The sequence below is a fragment of the Rattus norvegicus genome, chromosome 2 (assembly GCF_036323735.1).
Source record: "Rattus norvegicus strain BN/NHsdMcwi chromosome 2, GRCr8, whole genome shotgun sequence".
NCBI lineage: Eukaryota > Metazoa > Chordata > Mammalia > Rodentia > Muridae > Rattus > Rattus norvegicus.
The window spans coordinates 152063232-152090623 of NC_086020.1; the positions used below are offsets into that span (position 1 = coordinate 152063232).

At 37.4% G+C, this 27392-nt stretch overlaps 1 protein-coding gene and 1 long non-coding RNA gene across 11 annotated transcripts in view; one reads left to right on the plus strand and one right to left on the minus strand.

Moving 5' to 3' along the window:
- The window catches only part of LOC102554278 (uncharacterized), a 105440-nt gene extending 103644 nt beyond the window's left edge, over positions 1-1796 (minus strand). For 5 of the 9 annotated variants that reach the window (XR_010063823.1, XR_005500995.2, XR_010063822.1 and 2 more), the window contains exon 1: positions 1238-1795. This is a non-coding gene — a long non-coding RNA (uncharacterized LOC102554278). Of the gene's footprint in view, positions 1-1237 lie in introns of all 9 variants that reach the window. The other 4 variants (XR_005500996.2, XR_010063820.1, XR_005500992.2 and 1 more) reach the window with 4 other exon arrangements.
- On the plus strand, positions 538-27183 carry Tiparp (TCDD-inducible poly(ADP-ribose) polymerase). Of its 2 annotated transcripts, none has more exons than NM_001107679.3 (6): positions 538-751; positions 3405-4365; positions 18336-18504; positions 19700-19860; positions 24587-24862; positions 25169-27183. In NM_001107679.3, exons 2-6 carry the CDS (start codon positions 3446-3448, stop codon positions 25614-25616), a joined length of 1974 nt encoding a protein of 657 aa, NP_001101149.2. In that variant the 5' UTR covers positions 538-751; positions 3405-3445; the 3' UTR covers positions 25617-27183. The 2 variants fall into 2 exon arrangements, with proteins under 2 accessions (NP_001101149.2, XP_038958213.1); XM_039102285.2 differs by lacking the exon at positions 538-751 and adding an exon at positions 786-1238 and having other exon boundaries at positions 25169-27179.
- The last annotated feature ends 209 nt before the right edge of the window (positions 27184-27392 follow it).

Consider the following 27392-nt stretch of genomic DNA (forward strand, 5'->3'; position numbering starts at 1 on the left):
CGAGAACAGGCGGCGGGGCGGGCGCAGCCTTCCCGCCCGTATGGCGCGGGGCCCGCAACCCCGCGAGGAGGCAGCGGCGGAGGCGGCCACTCGCTTCCCCTCCGGACTTGGAAGCGTCTTGAAAGGAGGCAGATAAACAAAGGCAACCGCACCGAAACCGGCCGTTCCGTCTCACATCCTCTCTCACATCGCGTGCCTGGGCTGTCCGCGGAACACAGTGACCCTGCGTCCGCCGGCAGGCAGGTGGAGCCCGCCCCACGCCGCACGCGCCTCCTTTCCTCGCAGGCGCGCACAGGGCCCTCGCAAACGGGCCGACCCTCCCGGACCCTCAGCCGCTCTCCAGTGGACGCGTCCCCCCCAATCCCGGAGCGCAGAGCCGCCGCGCGCCCCTCTGTCAGGCGCACGCGCACGGGAGGCGGGTCCGCTTCCCGGCACCCACTGATCGCCCGGCCCCCTCACCCCACCCCACCCCCTCTCAGCGCTGAAGCTCCGCCCCCAAGACGAGCCGGCCGGGAGGAGGAGACCGGAAGCCACTTAAAGCAGAGCTGGAGCTGACAGGCGAGCGAGCTGGAACCCGGAGAGCAGTTGCGGCTTTCTGCGCCCAAGTCCGCGGAATGGCCCGTGCCCCGCTCGCCGAGTCGGCCGCCCACGAACCCTAGACACCGGCACTTGCCCTCGGCTCAGACCGCTGGCGCAGAGCCGGACCTTCCACGCCGCGCCTGTGCTGCGTTCTGAGGGCAGCTTGCCTGAGGTAAAAGGGCTCGGGGTGGGCAGCGAGCGGTGGAGGGACCCCAGCGGGATGGCGGGCGCTGGCCTCGCCTCCCCGAGTCCCCGCCGGGACAGCGGCGGATCCATAGACTGCCCGGGAGAGCCGAATGCGCTCGCGTCCGTTGGTGGCGGGGTGGGATTGGGTTAAGCTCTGGTCGCCCGGAGTTGGGCAGGTGTATAGATGGACTGGCGCCGCACCGCTTGCGGGGCCGCCGGCGACTCCCCTCGGGGGGTTACTGCCCGGGCAGCCCCCGCGGGAGGGCTCGGCGCTGCGGGAGAGTTCCGGCCGGCGCGCGTTCCGGGCTGCAGCCCAGAAGTTTACAGGCTGTGTTCGAGTTAACTTTGAGTGCGCACCGGTCCCCCTTCCTCTTCCCCGCCACCCGGAGTGCCCGTTGCGGCTCGGCCCCGCAAGCTCCTGGACGGTCCTCGGAGGGAGGCAGGGCCGAGGGAAATTTCATTGTGGACTCACCGTGAGTGGCTGCGGGGAGGTCGGGTCCTGAGGAGGGTGGGCCGGGAGTGAGGGGGCGCCAGGGTTCCTGAGGACAAGGTGAGGGCGGGGATGCTCACCCTCACGGCGAAGTGCGGAGCCCGTTGGAACGGGCGCGGCGGGAGGTCGTGGCTGCGCAGACCGCGGCCGGCAGGAGGCGTCGCTCGGACCCGGGCGTCTCTCCGCAGGCTGTTTGGAGCCGGCGGTTTCCATGGAAGGTGTGACCAGCCGGTAGTGCCAGACGACCCAGGCGTCACGAGGTGAAGGGTGGCGCGATTGGGTTGCCCGCTGCGGGCGACCGGAGGAAACGTCCTTCCAATCTTTATTTTTCTGTTATGCAAACTAATTGAGGAACTGGTGGCTTCCGCACTCCTCTGCTTCCTAGTTTAGTTTCCGAGTTTGGTGGAGGGCAGTACGAGGAAAAGTTGTGTGCGTGCGAGTGTGTGTGTGCGTGCGTGCATGTGCGTGTGCAGACATATAAATAAAAATTGCTTTAGTATTTTGCCTGGATTGGTGTGATAGGAGGAGGGGTGGTGTGCGTGCGTAGGGGAAGGCACAGGCCGGTTTGATACGGAGAGGGAATACCACAATCTGTGCCAACTGAGCCTTGAGGCAAAAGCACCGAATGATGAATAATAACGCCTGGCTTGGCTGCTTTCCAGTTATTTATGTCTCATGTCAGATCCCTCCTTCGTGAGGTTTTCCCTAACAATGCCAGCTCATACTGAACTCTTTTAAAGAAAAAAAAATCTTTTGTACTTAGACTAACACCTTTGTTCCGTGCTTTGTGTTTTTCTGAGTTTTGATTATTAAGCACTTTTGTATACATAGACTTATAAATCCCTCCTAGATTTTTATATTTGTTTTTTAAAGCACGAAATTTTTATCATTTTTGGTTTTGACCTTCAACCAAGAACAAAGCATCTAATGTGCGCCTTTTCTTCAGTAATGCAGCCACAAAATATAGACAACCTCAGTGGTGAACTGTGCTAGGTACCATACTGGACCCCTAATGCATACTTGATTAAATCATAGGTTCTTGCATCAAAGAGCTCTTTCAGTCAATTAGACAAGAAAAAAGACCATTAATTGCTCATCACTGTCTTTTCTCATCTGGAACAATCTCAGTAAATACCTGGAAATCTCAGTCCTTTTAAAGGATCTGGTTATTGCAAGAAAAAATTCTTGGTTTCTTTTAGTAGCTCATTCAGATTCTGACAATTGTTGTTTTTTAATATTTGTATTTTTGTTTATAATATGCTTTCATTTGATTTTTAAAAAATGGGTTAATGTAACTTTTCTAAAGGCAAGGACTAAAACCCTTTGCATAATCGTGCTGTGTTAAGTTTCTAAGGCAGAGTGCAGGCTGTTGAAATTAGTCATGTCCTGATATTCCTTCAGTTAGAGGAAAATCTTTTTTAAAAAAATTAGAAGTAAATCTTTAACATTCGGTACTTAAATACTAGAACTTTCAGAATGTAAAAACATTAGCAGGCTTCTGGCTTTCTCTTGTATCACAATTAACCTGAAACCTTCTATGTCTATTCCTACACACACACACACACACACACACACACACACACACACACACTAGTTATTTCACTTTTTAACTTTTAAAGTTGTATCCTTTTGATGAACTTTCCTTCCAGAGAAACTAGTTTTTGCAAACTCATGTGACAGATCATACATAAACAACTGTGAAGGGAACCACAACGCTAAGCGGAGATGTGGTTTCCCTGCTTCATCATTTAGAAATGACAGTTATACCTTACAAAATAAAGTTATAACCCAGTAGAATCACGCCTTGTGCTTGCGCACCTGCTCGCTCTCTCTCCCTCTCCCTCTCCCCCCCCTCCCTCCCTCTGTGTGTATCAATTATCAAATCAAATTGTGGGATATATATTCCACAAATAATGCATAACAATTGAAAGATACGTTCTCATGTACTATTATCTACTATTATGCAGATTTTAGCATAGTTTTCAAGTCTTCATTTCTCAGTAATAAAGGGAAAAAAAGACATAGGAGCTAAATATAATGCAAGCAGTGATTACAGATAGTTAATCATAGATCAACACAAAATGTTTTAATGAATGAATGGGTTCAGTTGTCACTTTTCAAATGATCACCTTTCTTCCTTTCCTGGTAGGATTTGTAGATACTGAGGCGCAATTGGAGCTAATCCACATCATGGACATGGAAACCACCGACCCTGAGCCAGACTGTGTAGTACAGCCTCCTTCTCCTCCTGATGACTTTTCATGCCAAATGAGAATTTCTGAGAAGATCACTCCATTGAAAACTTGTTTTAAGAAAAAGCAGGAACAGAAAAGATTGGGAACTGGAACATTGAGATCCTTAAGGCCAATATTAAATACTTTGCTAGAATCTGGGTCGCTTGACGGAGTTTTTAGAGCCAGAGACCAAAATGGAGATGAGAGCAGCTTACATGAACATATAGTGAAAAAACCTCTGGATATCAACCCAGCATGCCCACCAGCAGAAAACAGTATGCCTGTCCTGATTCCTGATGGGACAAATGTTGAGGGCCAATTACCAGAAGCTCATCCTTCTACTGATGCTCCAGAACAGGTGGTTCCAATCCAGGATCACAGTTTTCCACCAGAAACCATCAATGGCACAGTAGCAGATTCTACAACAGGACACTTCCAAACTGACCTTTTGCATCCTGTTTCAGGTGATGTTCCTACAAGTCCTGACTGCATAGATAAAGTTATGGATTATGTGCCAGGAGCTTTCCAAGACAATAGTTTTACAATCCAATACATTTTGGATACCAGTGACAAGTTGAGTACTGAGCTCTTCCAAGACAAAAGTGAGGAAGCTTCCCTTGACCTTGTGTTTGAGCTTGTAAACCAGCTACAGTACCATACTCACCAAGAGACTGGAATTGAAATTTGTATGGACTTTCTGCAAGGCACTTGCATTTATGGCAGGGATTGTTTGAAACATCACACCGTATTGCCCTATCATTGGCAGATCAAAAGGACAACCACTCAAAAGTGGCAGAGTGTTTCCAATGATTCTCAGGAGCACTTGGAAAGATTTTATTGTAATCCAGAAAATGATAGAATGAGAATGAAGTATGGGTACGTATTATAGTAACTTAAAAACTGTTACATGAGCTAATGAAGCTGAAAGTTTGGTGTGGTGGTTTTTTTCAGTAGTGTTCCAGGTTTTTTTTTGTTTTGGTTTTTCTTTTATGGCTTTTATGCTATTCTGATTTTCATAGTGTTTGAATTTTAATGTAGTCTCTTTACATAACCAGACAAAGGAACATTTTATGATCTGAACAATTTAAATGTCATTCTGTTTAGTATGTGTATGAATGAAAGTTGTATATACATTGAGTGTTATGAATCAAGTACTATTTTAACTGTAATTACCTTGCCTTTAAAAGAAAATTCATGGTAAACCTTAAATACTAAATTTATCTAGTTTTAAAGCTTTTATGTGTTGGGTAGCTGCTTTTTTTAAATATAGGAACTAATATTTGGAGTTTTTTTACTAAACACTTTTTATATGAATAATTCAGAAATTCTTCATTCATACACAGACATGCTATTTTGATTTTCCAAGGTGTTGGAATGTGTATGAGTGTTCTGCCTGCACGAATGTATGTGCACCTGCAGGCCAGGCGCTGCAGAGGCCTGAAGTAGGTGTTGAATACCCTGGAATGGTTACAAACTGTTTTGAGCCTCCACGAGGTGCTAAGAACAGAACCTTAGACCTCTGCAAGAGGCCCCTTTTCTTAAAAATAGTTTTAATAAGGTATTGTCAAAAAACTCAATTGCCCCTGAGCTAGCAATTCTAATTGTTCTGTCAAAAGTAATTAAGTTTATGAATTCTCAAAGCCACTCTAATCCTTCCATCTCCCGATTACAAAACACTTCAGAGCAGTAGCCTCTCCTCTCACTTCACTTATGAAGCAGATTTCGGTTCACTGAGTACTTGAACATTTTGGTACATTTAGTTTCTGTTTGACTTGGTCAGAAATAAACTTGGTCAGAATCATTGTCTTATACATTACATTTTGTTACCATAAGCAAGGCAAGACAATCATTTTGGTCCCAGAAGGACCAAAAATTCTTTGGTCAGTAGCATAGTGGGCATTTATATCTCACAAGATAATTTTGCTTGAAAAGTAGACAAATTTAGAGCCTTTAGCATAAACTATAGGATTAGTTATAAAGTACTTACAGTAGGAGCTTGGTTTCTAAATTAGTCTTAATGATGTAAACTAATATTTATATGACAGTTAGGAGAGGAAAAGTATGAGTGAGTTACTATTATAATTGATATTGCTGCTACTACTACAATTTAAGTGGTCCTGCAGTGATAACATAGCTGGAAATATGAACTATTAATTACAAATGAAAATAGCAGTGAACTACATGAAGAAATATAAGATTGAAAATAACTGTCAAAAATTAGGCTTTCGGGGAGTTGACCTGTGGTCATTGCAACCTGATTTTCCTTGTATTCCAATCCGATGTTGTGTTTCCTGGCAACAAGATGCAGATAACGGCATGTTGAGCCTTGCTGAGAGAATCACAAACAAGCTGGAGCAGCCCAGGTTCACATGGTTACCACATTATTTGGCTAAAGCTATTAATCTCTGTGGTCAGGCCTGTAAAGCTGGTCTATCTGTGCAGATTGCACATAACCAGGAAGTGTGTGTTCAGCTGTGTATACGTTCATATTGGACCCAGTCTTAGTCTTTAGAAAGACTGGATGAATGGCATTTGTTTGTTCTACTTGTTTTGGGTAGTTTATATGACTAAGTCATCAATACATACTATATCATAATATCATTTTGTGGACTTTGAGAATTGTTCATAGTTCTGGGTTTGTAGCCGAGACAGGTCATAGTTTCTAACTATGCAGATAGAATTCTTTGTTTTCCTTTGCACCCATGAGGATTTAACACCTAAGTTAATCAAAATTGGATATGCATTGTTTATTTTGTCTTCAGGAGTGAAATTGGACAGGAAATTGAACCAGACGTTTTCACAGTTTCCTTTGAGCTCTTTAGTTAAGATGATGCTTATATACTAAAAACACGTATATGATATTTGGATGGTAAATGTTTATTTGATCCATTGTAACTAATTTAGGATACACTATTGTTTGCATTCCCTGCTTTTGTACATCATAGGTGTGTATTGCCAACATAACTGGAAATTAATTAGTTATGGGTCTGGACTCCAAATCTGATTTTGTAGACTTCTTTTGTATATAGGCCAGGCCTTCAAAAATTACTAAGAGCAAGAGCACCAAGTGTTGTATTTTTCATTGAGAAAATAATCTCTTAACAATATAGATACTCATCATTAGTAGATGGTGATTTTGAGTGGCAGAACTAAGCAGCTTCAAAGAAGCCTTGCTAATTGGTATACTGCTGTTGATAATTGAAACTGGAAGCAGTGCAAATCTTTTTAGCAACCAAGATCACCATTAGTTTCACATTACATTCATTTCAAAGTAAGACAGAATGGAAGGGAACCACAAACTGGGTTTTGGGGCTAACTTGCTAGTGAAATTATTATGATCAACGAGTATTCCTATTTTTCTCAATTCATTGAATGAGGATTGGGATGAACTCATGGTTAGATTTTCTCAGGGTTTTTTTTTGTTGTTGTTGTTTATTTTGAAACATGGTCTTGCTATCTAGGCAGTGAATCCATAATTTACTAAATGCTGTGATTATAGGCATTAGCTATATAACAGCTCAGAGTTTAGTATGTGTGTTTGCCTAGTATTTACGGATAATATAATTTTACTTGCTTAAAACGTTGTTATAATCTTGACTGCTGTGAATTTTTATTGGAAATAGTTCTTATGAGCCTTTTCAAAAATCTATCCAAGGGATAATGCCAGTAGATAACCTCAAAGCAGCTCTGTGTAAGAAGTCAAAGAGAAATGCACAAATGATAGAGAGCTTATGTTATCATTTATAATGACTTGGTGAAGTATCTACACTAGAGCAAGCCCCTGACTGAATTTGACTAGAATAGTTAAATTAGCCAAATTAGTTCTGGTCTATACAGCTGTGATAGATAGTGTATGAGCTAACTTATTATGTGTTTTTGGTAACACTGGACAGAGAACAGCTGAAACTTAACTGTGCCTTGTGACTTTCTGGTATTTCTTAAATATACACAGCTGTATGAGTTTGAATTTATTTTTAAAATTCCTGTGTAAGAGAAAGAGAGAGCTCCATAAGCAAGAAGTTGTTTGAAGTGACTTTCAAAATGGGTGCCTTGTGCTATTATGATAAAGCCATGCAATGACTTGTTTTTTCCTACCTCTTTATGCTGCTATTTACATATGAAATAAAACTAATTGGCATCTATCTGTACTAATCTAGAGAAGTTAGTGGGTCTGGGTAGAGCTATCATGGGAATCAATAGCAGTCATTCATTTACTTTCCTGGCTTTTCATCAATAAGTAGGTTACTTCTGAAGCAGCTGTCACCTGGCTTCAGGTTGAGGTCAGGCTTTTCCTGATGTAAATGAAAATGAACCTTGGAAAAAGCAAAGATTTCTAACTATTCAGACAGTTGGGGGTCGGGGGAGCTCATAAGACTTTCTGGCAATTCCTGAATATAATTGCATGATACATAATATATTTTATTATCCAGTTGAATTCAAAGCTTTTAATTATTATCGAACACAAAAAGAAATACTACTGACATGAAGGTGTAAAGAAAAACACAGGCATACAAGATACTTTTGACTAACTCTTCTGTCTCCCTATAAATCTATTTGTTTTTCTTGTTACACTAGAATTTCAAGGTTTTCATTCAATTGTAAAGCAAAGGTAAATTTTTTATTTTCCTGATTAGTGATCCTCATCCCAAATTTGAATGCTTATCAGAGTGAAGCAGTTTATATCATGTATAAACCATTAAGGATTGAAGAAATGCTACTAAAATCCAGCCATTGTAAACTTGTAACTGTTTTCTGTGGCCTGCTAATTTCTTATTATTCCACCCACCCCTGATTTGAGACCACCAGATTGTGCATTCTTTGTCTGCTGGGGTTGGTTCTGGAATGTATTTAGATTAGGTTGTCAAGTCCTTTCAACCTACATCAGCAACCTTTAGTAATTACCAGTCTTTGTGAGTTGTGCAGAAAAAACTGCATGCATGTGTATATCATTTTGCAAAGGAAAAAGAATCTTATTTTGAGTTACATTATAATTGATTCTGGCACAGTTTTGTGAAAGGTGAACTTAAAATGGACACTGGTAATTTTGAAAGAAACACAATTCTTAAAACTAACCAGTGCTTCACTTTTATAATTTTGTATCTGAGAGATAATAGAATGCCCAGCCTCTGAAATAATAACTGAAAGCCTCAACTTGTAATAAAAGAGTTTGAAATTACAAGTGGTAGATTTTAAAATACTGTGTGAAATTTGAGATTAGATTTTTATGTAAAATAAGTGAGCTTATCTCAGTTTGTATTTTATAGTTTTATCAATTTGTACAAAAGATATTGCAAGCTTAACTAAACATAACCAATTCTGTGATCAGAAAGACCAAAGTTTAGAAATTGATGCAATCAAAAAGCTTCTAGTTATCAAATGTAAAACTTCAAATTTTTCCTTTGTGACCTAGCCAGTTATTTCTAAGACAAGCACAGAAAGTTAATTATGCATTCCTCTCTGTTGTTCCACAGGATAAAATGTGCCTGTCTTTTCAGTCTCTCTCTGCTTTATTCTGTTGACTAACTTGAGTACCCACTTGACCAGTAAAGAACCCTTGCATGGTCGTTGCACAGGATAAGCTTTTAAAAGAGTGAGAATGGTTAGGGTGACTGCTATCTTTCTCATGGTCCAGTATTTGTACCACAAGAAATTGTGAACAGTATATTGTAATCTTCCATTTCTGAGTTGTATGAGAGTTTAGTAAATTTGTATTCTTTGTGCAAGTCCAAGTCCTGTGCTTTAGTGCAGTTGCTTCTGAGAATTAAAGAAAAGTTTGTATTATTTATGTTGGTTGAAACAGCACTTCTCTCACATTAGCTGTATTTTTTTTTTTTTAAGAAAAATTTTTCTCATTTTATGAGATTCTTACCCTGTTTCTTCTTGTTTGCAATAGCCATAAGTCCTTTGCTCCAAGTTTCTACCAGCACTGCTTAGTCAGTCATCAAAGAATGGCAAGGATGGGAACCCAAGGATGAACTTCCCAATGATACATGTGCTTTCAGGGTCTTGCTTACAGCCTGATCTGCTCATCTCCCAAAGAGCAAAGGGTACAGAATACCCTAAATAATTTCCTGTTGTGGTTGGTCTTTGGTTTCTGACTGTCACCTGGTTTAGCTCTTTTATTTCCAGGTACTGACAAAAAAAATACTGGGTTTTCCTTCCAAATACTCATCGTAATTTTAAAAATAAAAGACATTCATGAATGGAGAATGGAAGAAAAAAATTTTCTTATTTACTTTTTGATAATTTGGATTAGCAAAATACTGTCATATCAGAAGTGTTGTATAAAGCCTCCTACTATCTTTTCTGTAAAACTTCCTCATCCCTCCCACAAGAATTTGCATGAGGAGCTGTCAGTAGTAGATTCTCTGAATATTAGTTTGTATACATTAAACTTGAGTCTGCTAACACTTGTTTACTTTAGATTGTTAGCGCCAGTACATAAACAACCATCAGTGAATCTATTTCTGTTTCTCTTATTTACCAGTTAAAGTTATTTAGAGTAGCTGGGGAAAAAAATACAAGGCTTAATAAAATTTGGAATAATTATTTTTGAAGAGTCATTTGTAATTGAAACATTAAATCAGAAATAAATTAACTACTATGTTGTATTTTTCTAGACATTATTAATGCTCTATGTTTATAGTGTCTTGTTTATGTATAAATGAGTTCTAATTTGAGATTATTCTAAAGTGATTTAAAGGATATTTTATCATTTATATGTCTTACGTGTATATATTATTAAGCATTTTATATTTATGTAGAAGTATGTTCTATTTTCAATTTTTTAGAAATTGAATTAATTTGTACCTTACATATATGGCACACATTTTTAATTGATCACTTTGAATCTTCTATGTTTAAAATATTTTACTCAACAAAGGGAATATTCACACATTTCAGTAATCTTTAACTATATAGTTTAAGACAATATAAGCTATAAATAGAACTTTAAGCATGATTTTTTTTTCTTTTTTCTTTTTTTTTTTTTTTTTTTTGGAGCTGGGGACTGAACCCAGGGCCTTGCGCTTGCTAGGCAAGCGCCCTACCACTGAGCTAAATCCCTAACCCCTAAGCATGATTTTTTTAAAAAAAACTAAACTGCTTCCTTTTCCAAGTGTTCTCATAGAAATTAAATTTCACCTCCTTATTAGGCCACAGTTAAATATATTTCACTTAGAGTTGCCTTCTACTTGTCTCAGGACATGTGATTGAACTTGGATCAAAATTAAGGCTGTGTGACATTTCTGGCATCTTCAGAGTACAAAATTTAATCCCAGTTCTCTGAATAAATGACAATAAGATCTTAACAAGTATGCTTTTAAAAAAAAAAAAAGATCTATTTACTTTATATGAGTACACTGTAGCTGTCTTCAGGCATATCAGAAGAGGGCATCAGATCCCATTACAGATGGTTTTGAGCCACCATGTAGCTGCTGAGAATTGAGTTCAGGACCTCTGGAAGAGCAGCAGTCGTGTTCTTAACCGTTGAGCCATCTCTCCGGCCCTACTTTTTATTTACAAGCGATTTTAGGCTTATTCACATGGTATTGGAAAATGATTATATATGTTCCTTGCTTTCATCTGCAGTCTATGTTAACAATAATGGTGCCTAACGTTAGCATAAGCTTTACTAACTGCATGTTCTGTTCTCCACATTCTTTGAAATATTTTTTTTCCGTCTAGGAAACTTAATTATCTCTCTTTTCTCCTTTCAACCTCTCTTTGTCTCCGTTCCCATCTCCCCGGTCTCATCCCTCTATGTTCTCGTCTAGGAAGACTTCAAGACTACACATTAAATGTCTGACATGAAAATCATGCATGAGGTTTGGCATATAGAGAAATGTGGTGTCCCACTTAAAATTGCCTGCCTTCTCAGACATTCTCAGACATGTTTCTTATGTTCCAGGATCATTCAAGGGAGCTCCGCATATGGGCTAAATTTTGCTTAATGATCACTTTTTAAAAGCATTATATCTTAAAAGGGAGATACCCTTACCCGTACCCACAATTTTTAATATTTAGAAACATTAGAATGTCTATCATTCTGGTTTTGTGTTAATAGTTCTACTGAGTAATCCTGCCTCTGCTACATCATCCTCTTTAAAAGTGGACACATTTAGTCCATAATCAACATTAAAGGTTATTTTTCCTCCATGTATTGCACCATGTGTATGCCTGATGCCAAAGAGGTTAGAAGTGATTCCTTTGGAAAGAGTTACATACAGATAGTTGTAAACCATCACATGGGTGCTCAGAATCAAACCCAGGTCCTCTACAAGAACAGCAAATGCTCTTAACCACTGAGCACATCTCCAGCTCTAACATTTGTTTTTAATCTCTCCATAGCTACTGAGATCCATATAGATAATAGTATAAACTCTGAAATTTGTCTTATGAATATGTCTGTAATGTAGCTACTTTGAAATACAAAAGGAGGGGCTGGGGATTTAGCTCAGTGGTAGAGCGCTTACCTAGGAAGCGCAAGGCCCTGGGTTCGGTCCCCAGCTCCAAAAAAAAAGAACCAAAAAAAAAAAAAAAAGAAATACAAAAGGAATCTGGGTATATAAATTGTATATAATTTTAAGCGTTTAGTGAATAGTTGAAAGATGTTGCATGGAATTTCAGCATTTATAAATGTTTTATTGGGGTTGGGGATTTAGCTCAGTGGTAGAGCGCTTGCCTAGCAAGCGCAAGGCCCTGGGTTCAGTCCCCAGCTCCGGGGGAAAAAAAAAAGAAAGAAAAATAAATGTTTTATTTTCTCTCCAGGAGCTCTCTACTATTTGAGGCAATGATAGCAGAAATCACAGTTAATAACAGAATATGATAATTGGCAGTGATAGTGCTTCTATTGTAAAAAAAAAACTATGGGCCCTCTTTAAATACTCTCAGATTCAAAGAATTGTTACCTAGACCTGGTATTATATGTCTGTAATCTGGCAGGGGAACTACAAGTTCAAGGCCAGCACATCTTAGGCTGTCTCAAAGAGTAAAAAAAGATCAGAGATGTAACTGAGTAGTAGGATGGATGCTTGCTTGCCTGGTATGACTAAGACCTTGGAATCAGTCTCTCACCGTCTTCTCCTCTCACTTTGAAATTAACCAATATTTGTGCAAACATTTTATTTTATCTACTTTGAAGTAAGGAAGAAAGCTTACTTTTAACAAAGAGGATGTTAACTCATTTTCATAAAAGTTCAACCTCATAGTTTAAGGTATAAAGTACATAGTCCTCTCAAGTTTAATAACTATAGTACGTTCACAAAATATATTGGTATATTATGCACCATGTATTCGGTTCTCATTTTCTTGTAACATCTTGAAGGGAGTACATAAGCTGGCAGATACTCCAGCATAACTGAGTTCTGGAAACATCAAAGCCATATATCAAAAACCGGCTACGTTTTGTGTCCCTGTGAAATTTCTTCAGCAGCAATAGCAAACATTCCCATCTGTCAAGCTTGTCTTAAGCTAGGAGATCCCTACATACTCTCCAGGCAGCATTCAGTCTTTTACTTCTATCATTATGACCCTCAGTTTAAGAAAATGTTTTATTTTACATGATAATATAAGAGAGCTACTAATGAATATTCAGTTCAGCTGATTAGGGTGAGTCTTTACCCTTGTGGAAACTGCTTAACTCTTTTTTTGTGGTTTGTTTTTAGATTTAATTTATGGTGTATTTTGAGACAGGGTTTCTTTGTTTGACAGCCCTGGCTGTCCTGGAACTCACTTTGTAGACCAGGCTGGCCTTAAACTCAAGAGATTTGCCTGTCTCTGCTTCCCAAGTACTGGGATTAAAAGACTGGTTAACTCTTTAACAGGCAGAAAGCCAAAGTTCCGAAGTCTAGCAGATCTCATTAAGACTGAGCAATGTTCAGAAAAGTTTATATTTAATTTACTTTTCTAAAGTCTTTTAATTTTTATTTATATCATCTTCCCACTCAGACATGTTCTGTCTCTTATAGTTTTTATTGGTATCATTATCCAAGAACACAGAGACAAAGGACACATTCTGGACTTTGAAAGAGTCTTCCTGTGTAATGCATACTGTCCTCAGACTTGACCCTCTCTTGCCTCTTTCTTCTAAGTGCTGGTATGTCCTTCTACCACACCTGGCCATCACGGACTCTGTGCTTTCTTACCCACCTGTAATTGTTCTTTATGTAGTTTGATCCTAACCCTAACTTCTAAAGCAGCCCCCTTTTATTGCCTCTATAGTCTGTCAACATTTGTCATGTAATTGTTAAACATAGATAATAATTATGCTAATATATTACAAAATAATGTTAGTCTTTACTCTTCCTTCATCTTTATCCATCCTCTACTGAAAATAAATCACTTTACTGGAGTAAACTTTATCAAAGGCAACCCTAGGCCGTGTTGAAAGTCATCCTGCCCATAGGATCAAGCCCTAACCTCTTAACCCAGCATACAAAGCTCTTCCTTATCTGGCTCCAGCCAATCTCTCCAGACCAGTCTTATCTCTAATCACCTCCCACATACACACATACACTCTGACCTCCCACATGAACTGCATGTGCTTCTTGCGTTGTATCCTCATGCCCTACTTAGTTAACTTCTACACATATTAAGCTACCTTGTAGTGGTCTGGTAACTAAGTTCACATGTCACATTCTGAAGCAATCCTTATTGCCTCTCCTGATACCTTTATCAGCAATGGCAGGTCATTGTTTGGTATTTTTTTAAAGACAAGACCTCACAGTGTATCCTTGTTTGATGTGTCTTGGACACTTCTGTACTGTGTCTCCTGAGTGCTGGAACTAAAGGTGTGCCCACCACACCTTGCCCAGGCCATCTACTTTTGACTTATACTCAGACCATCTTTTTTTTTTTCTTCCCATCTTTATTAACTTGGGTATTTCTTATTTACATTTCGATTGTTATTCATCCTCAGACCATCCTTTTGTCACATTTCACACTATAGCAATGAGTTATTCTCTCAAAACTAATCTTCTGTGGCATTTTGATTTTTTCATCTTATGTCCCAAGCACAGTCAGTTGTCTATTTAACATTATTTTTAATTGTCATTTTTTCTTCATAGTTTCAAATACTTTATTGCATCTAATTTATTTTGTGTATCATGGGGGAAGGGCTTATGCTATGGTACAATTATGGAGGTCAGAGGACAGCATGTTAGAGTCAGTTCTCTCCTTCTACCATGTGGATCCTGGGGATGTCAGGCTTGGCACCATTTGTTTTTGCCCCAGAGCTATTTCAACTGCCTCTCAAATAAAAATTATCCAAGACTATTAAATTGTATACTGAGTTCCCAAATGCATAATACATAAACAGAAAACTGAGCAAGAAATGTAGTAATTTTTTATTTTACTCAACACCAATTTCTATAGTGGTTTTGATTGTTCTTCCACCTCTTTTTTAGTACACACACACACACACACACACACACACACACACACACGAAATAGTGTGTGAGGAGTACTGGTATACATTGGTGGGTACTGGTATACATTGGTGGGTACTGGTATACATTGGTGAGATATTTCTGGAAATGCTGGCTTAATTAGTATGTGAGATATTTGTGAAATAAGAGAACCATTGTTAAAAATTATGAGAATAGTGTCCTTTTCCAGAATTTCAAGTTAGTTTTCTATCTGGATCTTTGAACAAGTATGTGTGATGGTATATTTGTTAGTAAAGCATGTAACAGGGTTTCTAATTTTATTCTTGTAGTAAGTCCATAACCTGTTCTCAGGATGTGTTTTTGTCCCTCTGATTAATGAGGAGGTTATACAGTACAGTGACTATCTCCTTTGTATTCTGGCCACCTCTCAACTCTTATGCCTTGTAGGGTTCTCATCAATCTCTGCTTTTATCATGACACCTCCCTAGCCCCTCAGTCTTATGCTTTGTTTCTCTTACTCAGTTTTCACACATCCTATATTTACTGCATCCCTGTCTGCTTTCTCCCTCTTTATCATCTATCCTCCAAGGTCCTGGATTAACATCTGCTCTTCTATTTCCTGTACATGATACTCAGGCCCTTCATATCTTATACACTGTTGAGAAGGTCTACAACTATTTGAACTGCTCAGATGTTCTAAGGAATAAAGCATTTAGCTCATTTTGTTGATATTTTGTAATATTTAAACTGCTGTAAAGTATTTTCTTAAATGCTTCTTGGATTAAAAGGGGTGTGTGTGTGTGTGTGTGTGTGTGTGTGTGTGTGTGTGTGTGTGTGTTTAGTAAGAAAGGCTTATACAGAAATTGCTGAAGTGATGTCTTCAATAAAATTTAAACAGCAAAAAAGCAGGAGTGACAAAGGGTTTGTTAACTTACTGAGAGAAGCAGTTGCTGAAAAATGAGCTTAAAGTTTAAAAACTTGTAATGTCTTTCAGAGAAAGATGTCTAGCTCTCCCCAGTTATAATATCAAATTTCTCCTTTATAAAGTGACATGAAAATTGCTTTCTGCCACTTAATATGAAGTTGAACTTAAACATATAAGGATTTCTATTTTCAGGGTTTTTTTCCTTTTTTTAGAATCTCCTATGAACATTTTTCCTTTTAAATTAAATATTACTGGTTATAAATTTTAAATGAGGTAGTGTCCAAATGCGATTTGTCCCTTATTTTTTTAAAGTTCCTAATTATACAGAATAAATGGGTTTCATTATTTCATAATGAACTTGGAGAAAATATATCCCTTAATGCTTGTCCTGCTTAAACCTCCCCTCTCAGACCTTTACTTTTCTCTAATAGTCTCTCGTCTACGTTCATGTTATTTTTTTCCCCAAAATGTTATTTTTCAACTGCATTTTATTATAGTCCCATTTCATGCTTAATTTAACTTGTATGTTGTTTTGAGACCAAATCCTAGTAGTAAGTATTCTTTTTAAACAAGAAATTACTTGGGGATTCTGGAATCCTTAGAAACTTTTAAAGGAGTTTTTACAAGTTAGAGGTGGTTTTTTTGTTTTGTTTTGTTTTATTTTATTTCTTTTTTTTTAATCTTCAATTGTGTATGTGACTTTAGTTTTGCTTTGTTTTATTTCCCAAAGAGTAGGACTTGATCATAAATTATGCCATGGGGATGGAGAGAGAAGTGATAGATTTTCCTTGGCATTTGCCAGGGGTGTGTGCTTTGAGAGGTGTTAGATAAATGCAAAAGGAGAGCATCTTCGTTGGTTTGGAATTATACTCTGTCATTCTTTCATAGTACTACAGTGTCGTCCTTAGTATATTACAGGGAATATAGGAATAGGAACAGCTACAGTAAATAGTTTAACTTGTGTAACCAGTTTAATTTTCAAACATTTGACTGGAGAGGGTTTTTTAGTACTCACTTACAATCCTTGAAACAAGTGTACCAAAAGCACAGTTGGATTAGCTAACAAATCACTAATAATGAATACCTTTCTCAAAATCTTATTTTATAACAAGGAAATCTGTTCTAATCCTTGATTTCACATATAAAGGCTCACTTGATCTGCTTTATAGATACTCCCTTAGATAGACATCTACACTGAGAATGGAAAGACTGAGAATATACATTCAGGAGCTTAGTTACAAATACCTATATTATCTTATTTAAAAAAATATTTTCTTAGGGAAATTTTCAGTTGTGCAGGGCAGAGAACAATGGCATTTACTAGTTTCTTTTTTTTTTTTTTTTTAATTTATTTATTTATTATATATAAGTACACTGTAGCTGTCTTCAGACACACCAGAAGAGGGCATCAGATCTCTTTACAGATGGTTGTGAGCCACCATGTGGTTGCTGGGAATTGAACTCATGACCTCTGGAAGAGCAGTTGGGTGCTCTTAACCGCTGAGCCATCTCTCCAGCCCCCATTTACTAGTTTCTTAAAGTTAATAGTTTAGATGTTTCAACATGATCTAATGATTCATTAAAGAGGAAATGTTTTATTTAGGTCATCCTTTGTCAATTAATGATTTAAGTCAATTTGATCCTTATAGTGGACTTGTCTCCCAACAATATGAAGATATAAACTAGTATGGTGGCACAACACATATAATCTCAGCATTTGAGAAAGGAAAGTAGGAAATGAGTAGCCCTTAGTTATAGAACAAGTCAAGGCCCCTTAGACAGCATGAGATCCTGTCTCAAGAGAAAAAGACTAATATGGAGATGTTTGTAAAGGTTTAATTTAGCAATATAGACTAGATAACAAATGACAAAATAATATCATAGCTAACCTTCATAATAATTCAAACTGCTTTTTAACATTTTCCCATTTACACAATGAAATGAAATATTGATGCTTGTTCAGACAGTAGCACTGGCTTCATCTGGTGCTGTTTTTCTGTCATCTTTTTTCCTACCTCACCAGGTAGTATTGTATATCTACATTGGCACAGGTAACCTGATGCTTCTGAAAAAAAAAAGCCATGTTTCAAAAAGTTTTTTGGTTCTCTGCCTGATTTTTATCAGTTTCAATCTTCATACTGACTCCCTGATAGATTGCCAGTGTTTGACTTATCTTACCCAGGGAGAAGAACCTAGGGTTATATTTATTGACGGCTTCAGCCAGTGATGGTCATGGTTTATTGTTACTAATTTTTTAATCATATCATAAGGACACAACCTGGGAATGTTGGTCCTGTTAGGAAATGTGTGTTGGTCAAGGCCCTGGGTTCGGTCCCCAGCTCCGAAAAAAAAAAAGAAAAAAAAAAAAAAAAAAAAAGGAAATGTGTGTTGGGGAGGCAACCAATAATGTTCTTTTATACCAAATAAAACAAATTATGACAATTCTACATTAGGCTATATTAGATATTCTTAATGCCCAATAAGATATTTAGGTACTTTTATTTAGCAGGTCTTTTTTTCTTGGGTCTTTCTAGAGGTCAAGACTTTTGGGCAGATTTGAATGCCATGACTGTATTTGAAACAACTGAATTTGACCAACTACGAAGGCTGTCTACACCACCTTGTAGTAGTACAAACTCTATTTACCACACATTTTGGAAATTCTTCTGTAGAGACCACTTTGGATGGAGAGAGTATCCTGAGGTATTTACATGTTCTTTTCTTTTAAATAAATTTACATTTTTTCCCTGTGGTCTTTTTCCTTTCCAACAGTGACTAAGCAGAACTGAATATTATAATCAGACATCTTAAGGATGTAAATTTAAAAGTCTTGCTGGTACAGGTAAACTTCTTTCTCTTCATATTTCTAAAAGTATATTTCTTTCCATTAATCTGAAGACCATAATAGAATGCCACTAAAGGACCAGAATCTCACAGTACAGAGATGATGTACTTAACAGACTTGGTGCCATCTTTATAATAATTTTGATGAGAACTGGGGTGACTTTTGGCTATATCTGCCTTCTGTGCTTATAGAAATCTAATCATGTTAAATGTACCATTTTTAGAAGCCAAGTGGAACAGGAATCATTCTTGAGTCCACAGTAGAAATGTTTGAATATGTTTCTTTATTAAGCTATGGTTAGGCAAATTATCTCTTTAGAATTTTGTCATGTGCACATACATCACTGGTATGATATAGAAGAACTTACCAGTTGTAAAGCCTTGCTTATAACTGAATCCAGTAAAACATTGAAAATGAGTGTTAGAGATTAATTCTCATTCCACTGATCTGTCAATATGTTAATTTCATTTGTAAAATTACAAAGAGGTTTTAGTATGTATGTTTTTAAGACATTACCAAACAAAATGACCTAATTAAAGACAATATTAAACCATATTCTGATTTTGTCATTTAAGAATTGATGGTGTCTACCTTCCAAATGGAGTAAGGGCAGTTTAAATGGAATGCTTGGCTGTCCTGTGCCTTTACTGTTTTTAGGCTTAGAACTTGGCTGGATTTTTTGTTTGTTTGTTTTATTTGTTTTGTTTTGTTTTTAGTTTCTTTTGATATTTGAGTACTATTAACTTCTGATTCCTCTCTGAAATTTTCCTTAACAAATGTAAGTCAAGAAAGTGTCTAGAACATCATTAAGGTTGAAGATAGAATGGACTTCTGAGCCGCATGTGTCATAAGGCAGATAGATAGTCGTGCTCTTGTGAACAGGGAGTGTCTTTCTCCTTGTAAGGCTCTGAAATCCTAAATACAGGAATTAGTTTGATTTACTATATTTATTGAAATTCCTTTGATGTTAGCAGTGAAGTGAACTATTTTTTGCTTTCAGTTACTTTTTTCATATAAATTTGATTTTCATTTACCTTGTTTTCTTCTCCATAGTCTGTTGTTCGACTAATTGAAGAAGCCAACTCTCGGGGTCTGAAAGAAGTTAGATTTATGATGTGGAACAACCATTACATCCTCCACAACTCATTCTTCCGGAGAGAAATAAAACGGAGACCCCTTTTTCGTTCCTGTTTCATACTGATTCCATATTTACAGTAAGTATCTAGTTGTTTTTTATTCTTCATTTTATTTTCCATGCACTACTAGATGCCAAATTTAAAGGGATTATCTTTGTTACTATTACCAAAATGTGAAATTGTGCATTCTTTTATTATCTTGATTATTATTACCAAAATGAGAAGTTGTGCATTCTTTAGATTTAGTTCTTAAGGAAATTGAGTTCAGTTAACTACTATTCACCCAATCCTAAAGCATGAGTTTTTTATTCGGATTTGAGCTGAAAAACGGGATATAGTTAACATATTTATATAACTAAAGTAACTTGTATTTGAAATGAAGCAGAGCTTGCTTCTTTTAAGGAGAGTTTTCAAACTTACAAGACTACTTTAGGGCCAGATATACCAGTATTAGAATTTGGTTTTGAAGGTGATAACTAAACTTAGTGTCTGTTGGTCCATTCTGTTCCTTAAAGTATAATGCTGTTTTCATATTTCTGCTATTTTTATTTCAAGTCATGCATGGCAAACTCTTAATGAATTTAGTTCTGGGGTTGAAATGAGACTGTTAAAAACAAGTTGCTGGTCATGGTTGTTCAGGCTGTAATCATGGTGCATTAGGTGATAAAGGTAGAAGGCCTCAAGTTTGAAGCCAGCCTGGGATACATACCAAATTGCAGACTAGTTGGGGAAGACCCTATCGTAAACAAGGACATAAAACTTGAAAATAAAAAGAATCCCTCAAAGAATTAGAATTCAAAATCAATTTGTAATAAGGTCAGTTTTAAAGTTATATTGGCTTGTGTTTTCTTCCAAGTATATAGGGTTTTGTTTTTTTTTTTTTTAATTAGAAGTAATAAAAATGCTACTGCTAGGATTTCACTCGCACAGCTGGAGCTAGTGTCTCCATCCAGTAGTTAGGAACATACTGTCCTCCTGGTGAGACAGTAGAACTCATTACCGAGACCAGCAGCTTGGCATGCTGAGCTAACAGAAGCAAGATGTGGCTCCTCTCTAAGGATAAAAATCCTCATTCAAATGCTACATTGTTGGAAAAAAGTTTTAAATAGTGAAAAGAAATACTGTAAGAGATTATGCCTTTTTAAAAAATACCTTATACTCATTTTGAAAGTATAAAATATAAAAATAATATAAGCATAAGTGACATTTTTATGGAATGCAAGTTTGCAATGAAAGAAAATAATTATTTGCTTAAAACTTAAATTGTTTTAGTCTTCCTGTTTGAAACAGTGATAATAAAGGGCTAAAATGAGAGATAAGCAAATCAGTGAGAAGAGGGAGGGGCTTGAAGGTGAAAAGCACAAAGTAAATTGACAGAAAAGTTAAATACAACATCCTATCTGCTCTCTGGTCTATAACTATAGGATATTCCTTCCTAATACGGAATAGGAAGGAAGGGCATTGGTTCCAAAAGCAGATTCCAGAGGTCATGATCTTAGCTAGAGAAAATGTTTTGTGTTTTCCATTTAACTATTAAATTCAGAGAACCAAAGGAAACAATAGACGTGGGTCATAAATTTCCAGCAAATTCCATTGTATAAAGAATTTTTCTGATACTGATAAAAAAGACCCTGTTCTTTAGAATTCTGAGCTGAAGTAGGATAAGCAACAAACCAAATTAAGGGGCTTGAAGGGCTGTATCTCAAAGCTAAAAGGACATCTATTGCATGAATCATCTCATGGTTATAAGAATGCCAAACACAGTTTCTTTGACTCTTTCCCTGGAGGGATAAAATTAATCCATTTTTATTTCAGTAGTGAAATCGGTTTAGGAAACATTTCAAAATGGTGAAGGGAAGCAAGGAGAATAAGGTTGGAATCTGAAAAACTATAAGCTGTATGTTATTGAGATTATATAAGCCGAATAGAAACAGTGTTCTCAGAAAATATATTTTAACATTGCCTAGAACACATGCATACATACTTGCTTTTGACATGGAATATAAAAGTCCACCATCACACATGCCTTTATATATGTTTCAGTAAAGTTAGAATGTTAGCCTGATGAAAGTATGTATGTATGCAAGTCGGTGTTATCCATGTATAGAATCTAGAATGTCTGCATATTTGTATTTATTGTTGCACTGGTATAGATAGAATCATCCATCAACAGATAGAGAAAGTGTGCTATATGTATGCTGGATTTTATTCATCCAGAAAGGAAAAAATAAGTCATCTGAAAGGAAGTAGATAGTCCTGGAGCTCATATTGAAGGAAATAAGCCAGATTCACACAGATAGTTATTGTATGCTTTGTCTTCTGTAGAATCTAGATTTAGCAATATATCGTGCAATATATCGTAAGATAGACATGAAAGTGGCACAGGGAGTCTGGAAGGAGGATGAGGGACAGTAAACAGAAATGGATGAACAAAGTACAAAGGTATACATGTGAATTATTTACTTTTCTCATTGCTTTAACAAAATACCTGACAAAAGCAAAGTGTAAGGAAGGAGCAGTCTGTTGTGACTCTTGGTTTAAGGTACAGTTGATCGTGGCAGGGAAGTTACGATAGAAGCTGTGGGAGGTGGCTGTTCGTGTTACATCTGCAGTCAGAAAACAGAAAGCAAAGAATGCTCGCATCTTCCTTTTTATTCAGTCTTGAGACTCAGACCAGCCATGGGAACATCTTTATAGAATGCAGAAAGGCTTATTTCCTGTGTTATTCTGAATCCTGTAAGATAGACCATTATAGACATCTATAACATAATGAAACCCATTATTCTGTATGTCACCGGTAAATAACAAATAAATCTCAGCAGAATGTTTAGGAAGAATCTTACTTTGTTGGAAATGCCAAACCCTAACAATAATGGAAAAACAGATAGGCTAGTGCCTACCTTTGCAAAGCAGGATAGGAGTTGGGGGCTAAAAGTTGGAATCTCTTCCGTAATTTACTCAGAACAGGGATGACACTTTAAGAAGACTTTTTGAGACTGATTAAAGTGGTGGAGCTTTTCTTTAGAAAAACATATCAGTGAAAAACAACCATTGTAACAGGAAAATATACCTGTGCCAAGTGTCCAAAGGAATTTGTCAGCTCTTGGAAAATGATCCAAAACACAAGAAATATGAGTCTTTTGTTGTAAAAGTTGGAGGAATTACTTAAATCTGCTCCTGGTGGGAGGACTTGCTAAGTCCTGAATCCACTCACTTACAAAGGGACTTTGGGGCACATTGAATTGAAGGCATAGCTGCTTACATGAAGCTGGCAGGGATTAGAAAAGACAATTGTGTTTCCATAGCATTAGTTTCTTAGTAAACCACCTCTTAAATGTATAATGCCAATGTAGTAGTAGTGATACTTGTAATAGTAGTTGTCATAAAAGTCAGACAAACCAGCTTGTATCTACACTTAGTAGCTTTATTTTATTGTAAGTTGTGAAATGTAGAAATGAAAAGAAGCAGGCCTGGATTAAAAAAATACATCTGCTGTATAAGGACAAAATCCTTAACTACTCTGAACTGTTTGTTTATTTGAGGAGGGGATAATCAAGCCATATTGCAGTTCATGTGACAGTGACACTATGAAATATATAGTATGTGTTCAGTGGGTGACTAAGACAGTGGTGGTAGGATATGCTCTTTAGAGACAAGACAAATGTTCATATACAACTATAACCTCTGTGTCACAAAGCTCTTTTGAAAATGTCAATTTCCAAATCTACTTGGCAGACATTGCTCCTTCCTTGTGACCACCATGTACTGATGAGTGAATGTTACAGTACCCTGACATTGAAACTGGGTCTCAGGGTCAGGATTTCCTTATTCTTTGCTTCTTCCCTTTTCCTTGTTTTAAAAGAAAGCTAAAAAGTATGATTTAAATATATGAACCAGGCAGAAAAAAGAAAACCTATTGTTTATATAAATTCATCTTTAAAAGTAACAAAGTTGAATTTAAAGATGAAACAAATTGTGCACCCTCTGGCATTTGCTGTATTTGGGGGAGGGGCCTGGAACTTGAACCCAGTGCATTAAGCATCATAGGTCATCACTTTATTACTTGAGCCCACCTACCCTCAGTGGGCCCCTTGTTTCATCTTAGTCACATCTAAAATTGTAAAATTGGAATAATTTTTTAATTTTTTAATTGTAGTATTAAAAAGTGAATGCCTGCTTCATGATTTTTGTTACTTTTTATATAGAACCCCAGAAGTTCCAATTTAACACCTGTTCTACCTTATTTACTATCCTACATGTTCTATAGTGATGTTAATTTTTCTGCATAGTGTCAGCAAAGTTTGAATGGAGCAGGCAAATTATTGTTGTTTCATTGAAACAAAGCTGTTTTAAACTATATATACAAAAGAGGACTCTAGGAGGATTCAGAAGTAAAGACACTTGTAAAATTGCTCCTTACTATTTGCTCTGAAGCAGTACATTTCAGAGTTGTCTCCACAGGAAGGAAGCTAGAAAGAAGCTAATGTGTTTGCTCTAAAAGAATATTGTTGTTTTTATTTGATGGAGTGTTTGTTTGTTTCTTTCTTTTTTTAGTTATTTTGAGACAAAGTTGCCCAGGCTAGGCTGAGGTTGTATTTCTCTTGCCTCTCTCTCCTGAGCCCTGGTATCATAGCTAAGCACTACTACACTTGGTTTATGTTTTGCTTTTCTTAAGTAAATAAATAAAATTAATACGTAAGTATTTAAGCTGTTCAGTTTAAAATTGGACAGTACTACAAAGCACTAAGTAATATGAGCTGTACTAATTTTTGAATGCTTTACTTAGTGTTTTTCTCCATTTCAGGACACTTGGTGGGGTTCCCACTCAGGCTTCTCTGCCTCTTGAAGCAACTTCATCACAAATCATCTGTCCAGATGGAGTAACTTCAGCAAACTTTTACCCTGAAACATGGGTTTATATGCATCCATCTCAGGACTTCATCCAAGTGCCTGTTTCTGCAGAGGATAAAAGTTATCGAATCATTTACAACCTTTTTCATAAAACTGTACCTGAATTTAAATACAGAATTTTACAAATATTGAGAGTCCAAAACCAATTTCTTTGGGAGAAATATAAAAGGTGAGTCAGGGGTATGAAAATTTAAGGGTATTTCTTAATATAGCTATTGTCAAATATACCACACAGTAAACACTTGCATAGTTTAATATGTTTATATTTCCATGTAGTAGTACACATATAATCATAATACACATATAAATAGTATTATTAAAATTATGACAAACTATAGCATGATTTTTAGCATTTTACTTTTATAACTTAATATAACTTTACCCTTGAAACGATGAAGCGGAGTTTGAATGCATTGTTTATGTTTATATAATCTATATGTCTTCCTCCTAAATGCCTGTCTACTTTTTGCACTAGGAAAAAAGAGTATATGAATAGAAAAATGTCTGGCCGTGACAGAATAATAAATGAGAGACACTTATTTCATGGAACATCACAAGATGTGGTAGATGGAATTTGCAAGCACAACTTTGACCCTCGTGTCTGTGGAAAGCATGCTACAATGTTTGGACAAGGCAGTTACTTCGCGAAGAAGGCAAGCTACTCTCATAACTTTTCTAAGAAGTCCTCCAAAGGAGTCCATTTCATGTTTTTGGCCAAAGTGTTAACTGGCAGATACACAATGGGCAGTCATGGCATGAGAAGGCCCCCTCCGGTCAACCCAGGCAGTGTCACCAGTGACTTGTATGACTCTTGTGTGGATAATTTTTTTGAGCCTCAGATTTTTGTCATTTTTAATGATGACCAGAGTTACCCTTATTTTGTTATCCAATATGAAGAAGTCAGTAACACTGTTTCCATTTGAAATCTTGGTACTACTAAGTTATTTGATATGAACTCAATCCAGCATTTGTAGCAGGTTTGGGTGGGGCTGGGAGGGAAACAGCATATGACAGAAATTGGATACTTTTCAGACCCAATTTTTTAATAAGTGCTAGAAAGTAATTTTTTAAAAGAAAAAAAAGGGGTTTTAAAATGGCCACTTATTATTTAATTGTTTACTAATTATTAGTGTACTTGGTGTGGAAAAGACTAAAGTGCATATTCTTCATTCACACTTGTACATATAGTCAGCAGCAATATTAGTAGAAGTATTTGGAGAAAAATCAAAAACTGACTAGCCTAATTAAATGTCGCTTGGGTCTGGTAGAAGTTTGGTCAAAACAAATAGAGGCTGCGAGCAAAGTGAGGATTCTGTTTACTTAACATTGATAAAACCACCTGGAACTGATACTACCATGCTTATTACCTATCCAAAGCATTATGTATTGTACTTTGGGGTAGAATACATTCGTGTAATTCTAATAGGTGGGAAGAAATTTTCATTCTGTGATCAGGACTGAAATATATCACCCACTCAAACCTCTAGAATTTTCCTGAGAACTCAGGGTCTGTTCAGAGGAAGTAAAATAATAATAAAGAACCCATTTGGGGAAAAAAATGTCACCAGCAGAATTCCCTGGTTGTGAAGTGTGATACATGTGTTAAAATTAGCCATGAAAAACTCAGCCTCTTTCATTGTTGCCTACCATCGTTTCAGAGTTGGGCACCTAGGTTGGTTAAAGCCAGTCTTAAGGGTTAAAAGTATTTCTTTTGGGATTCCAGACCTACCCTTGGGCTGGTATTAGATAATAGAAGACATCTACAACCAAAGTGGAGAGGTTGAGAACTGTGCCTGGCACAAAACAGACTCTTAGCCATATCTGCTGAGTTGAATTGTTAAAGACAACAAGCTCACCCCATGCCTGCTTTGCCAGATGCACTAGATTTCTTGGCTGACTCTGTACCTTACACTACTTACTTTAATAGAAACACAGACTTGGAAATTGTGCCACTGGCCCAGCAAAAGCACTGTTGGGTGAATGTTCTGTTGCCTCAATTCAGAGCAGTAGTAAGTACTTGTAAGCAAAGCAAAAGCCTGAGTAAAGTGAAAAGTGGTTGTTGATAAAATAAACCACAGAAGTCCTTCAGATACCAAGCTCTCCTTGTATGTTTGTGGTTATCTCATTTACCCAAACTTTACAGGAACTTCTTTGTTATTTAAAGCAAGATATAGCTGTACAGATGTCTCAGTGAATCGGTCTGTTTAAGCACTTATCAGGGCTTCCACACAGTTATTTATTTTGCTCCAGTTGATCCTGTTGTTTGCTGCCATTGGCAGGAGGAAATGGGCAACTGTAGCAATCATTCATTCAGTTATAACTTGTAAACCAGTGATCCCCAATCGTTTTCAAGTTAGACATGTTACCATTGCTTGTTTGATTTTATGGAACTTGTTCCTTTTTTTCTCCCTAAAGGAAACAAAAGCTTTATGACATATTTATTTTTTTAATAAAACTAAGCAAAAATAAAAGTTAATTCTTTAAAACTTCTGTTTTGTTCTATTTCCATTTAAACAGCATCACTAGTTGATGTGTAAGTGTTGGGTGATTGGCTGATGGGCTGCACGAGTGGGATGATTGGTTTGGTTCATTCGTTAGAAGGCAGTGTGATTGAATCTGAATGTATCTGTTCAGAATGTGTTGCTTATCCTCCTCCACTTGGAAATTGAAGGAAGTACAGTACCTAGTTTTGAACCGTA

What these genes read in the sequence shown, in the direction of transcription:
- Tiparp (NM_001107679.3), top strand. Translation starts at nt 3,446, where the DNA reads ATGGACATGGAAACCACCGACCCTGAGCCAGACTGTGTAGTACAGCCT. An exon ending in GATGGAGAGAGTATCCTGAG is followed by an intron (nt 18,505 to 19,699) that starts GTATTTACATGT and finishes TCTTCTCCATAG; the next exon opens with TCTGTTGTTCGACTAATTGA. An exon ending in ATACTGATTCCATATTTACA is followed by an intron (nt 19,861 to 24,586) that starts GTAAGTATCTAG and finishes TCTCCATTTCAG; the next exon opens with GACACTTGGTGGGGTTCCCA.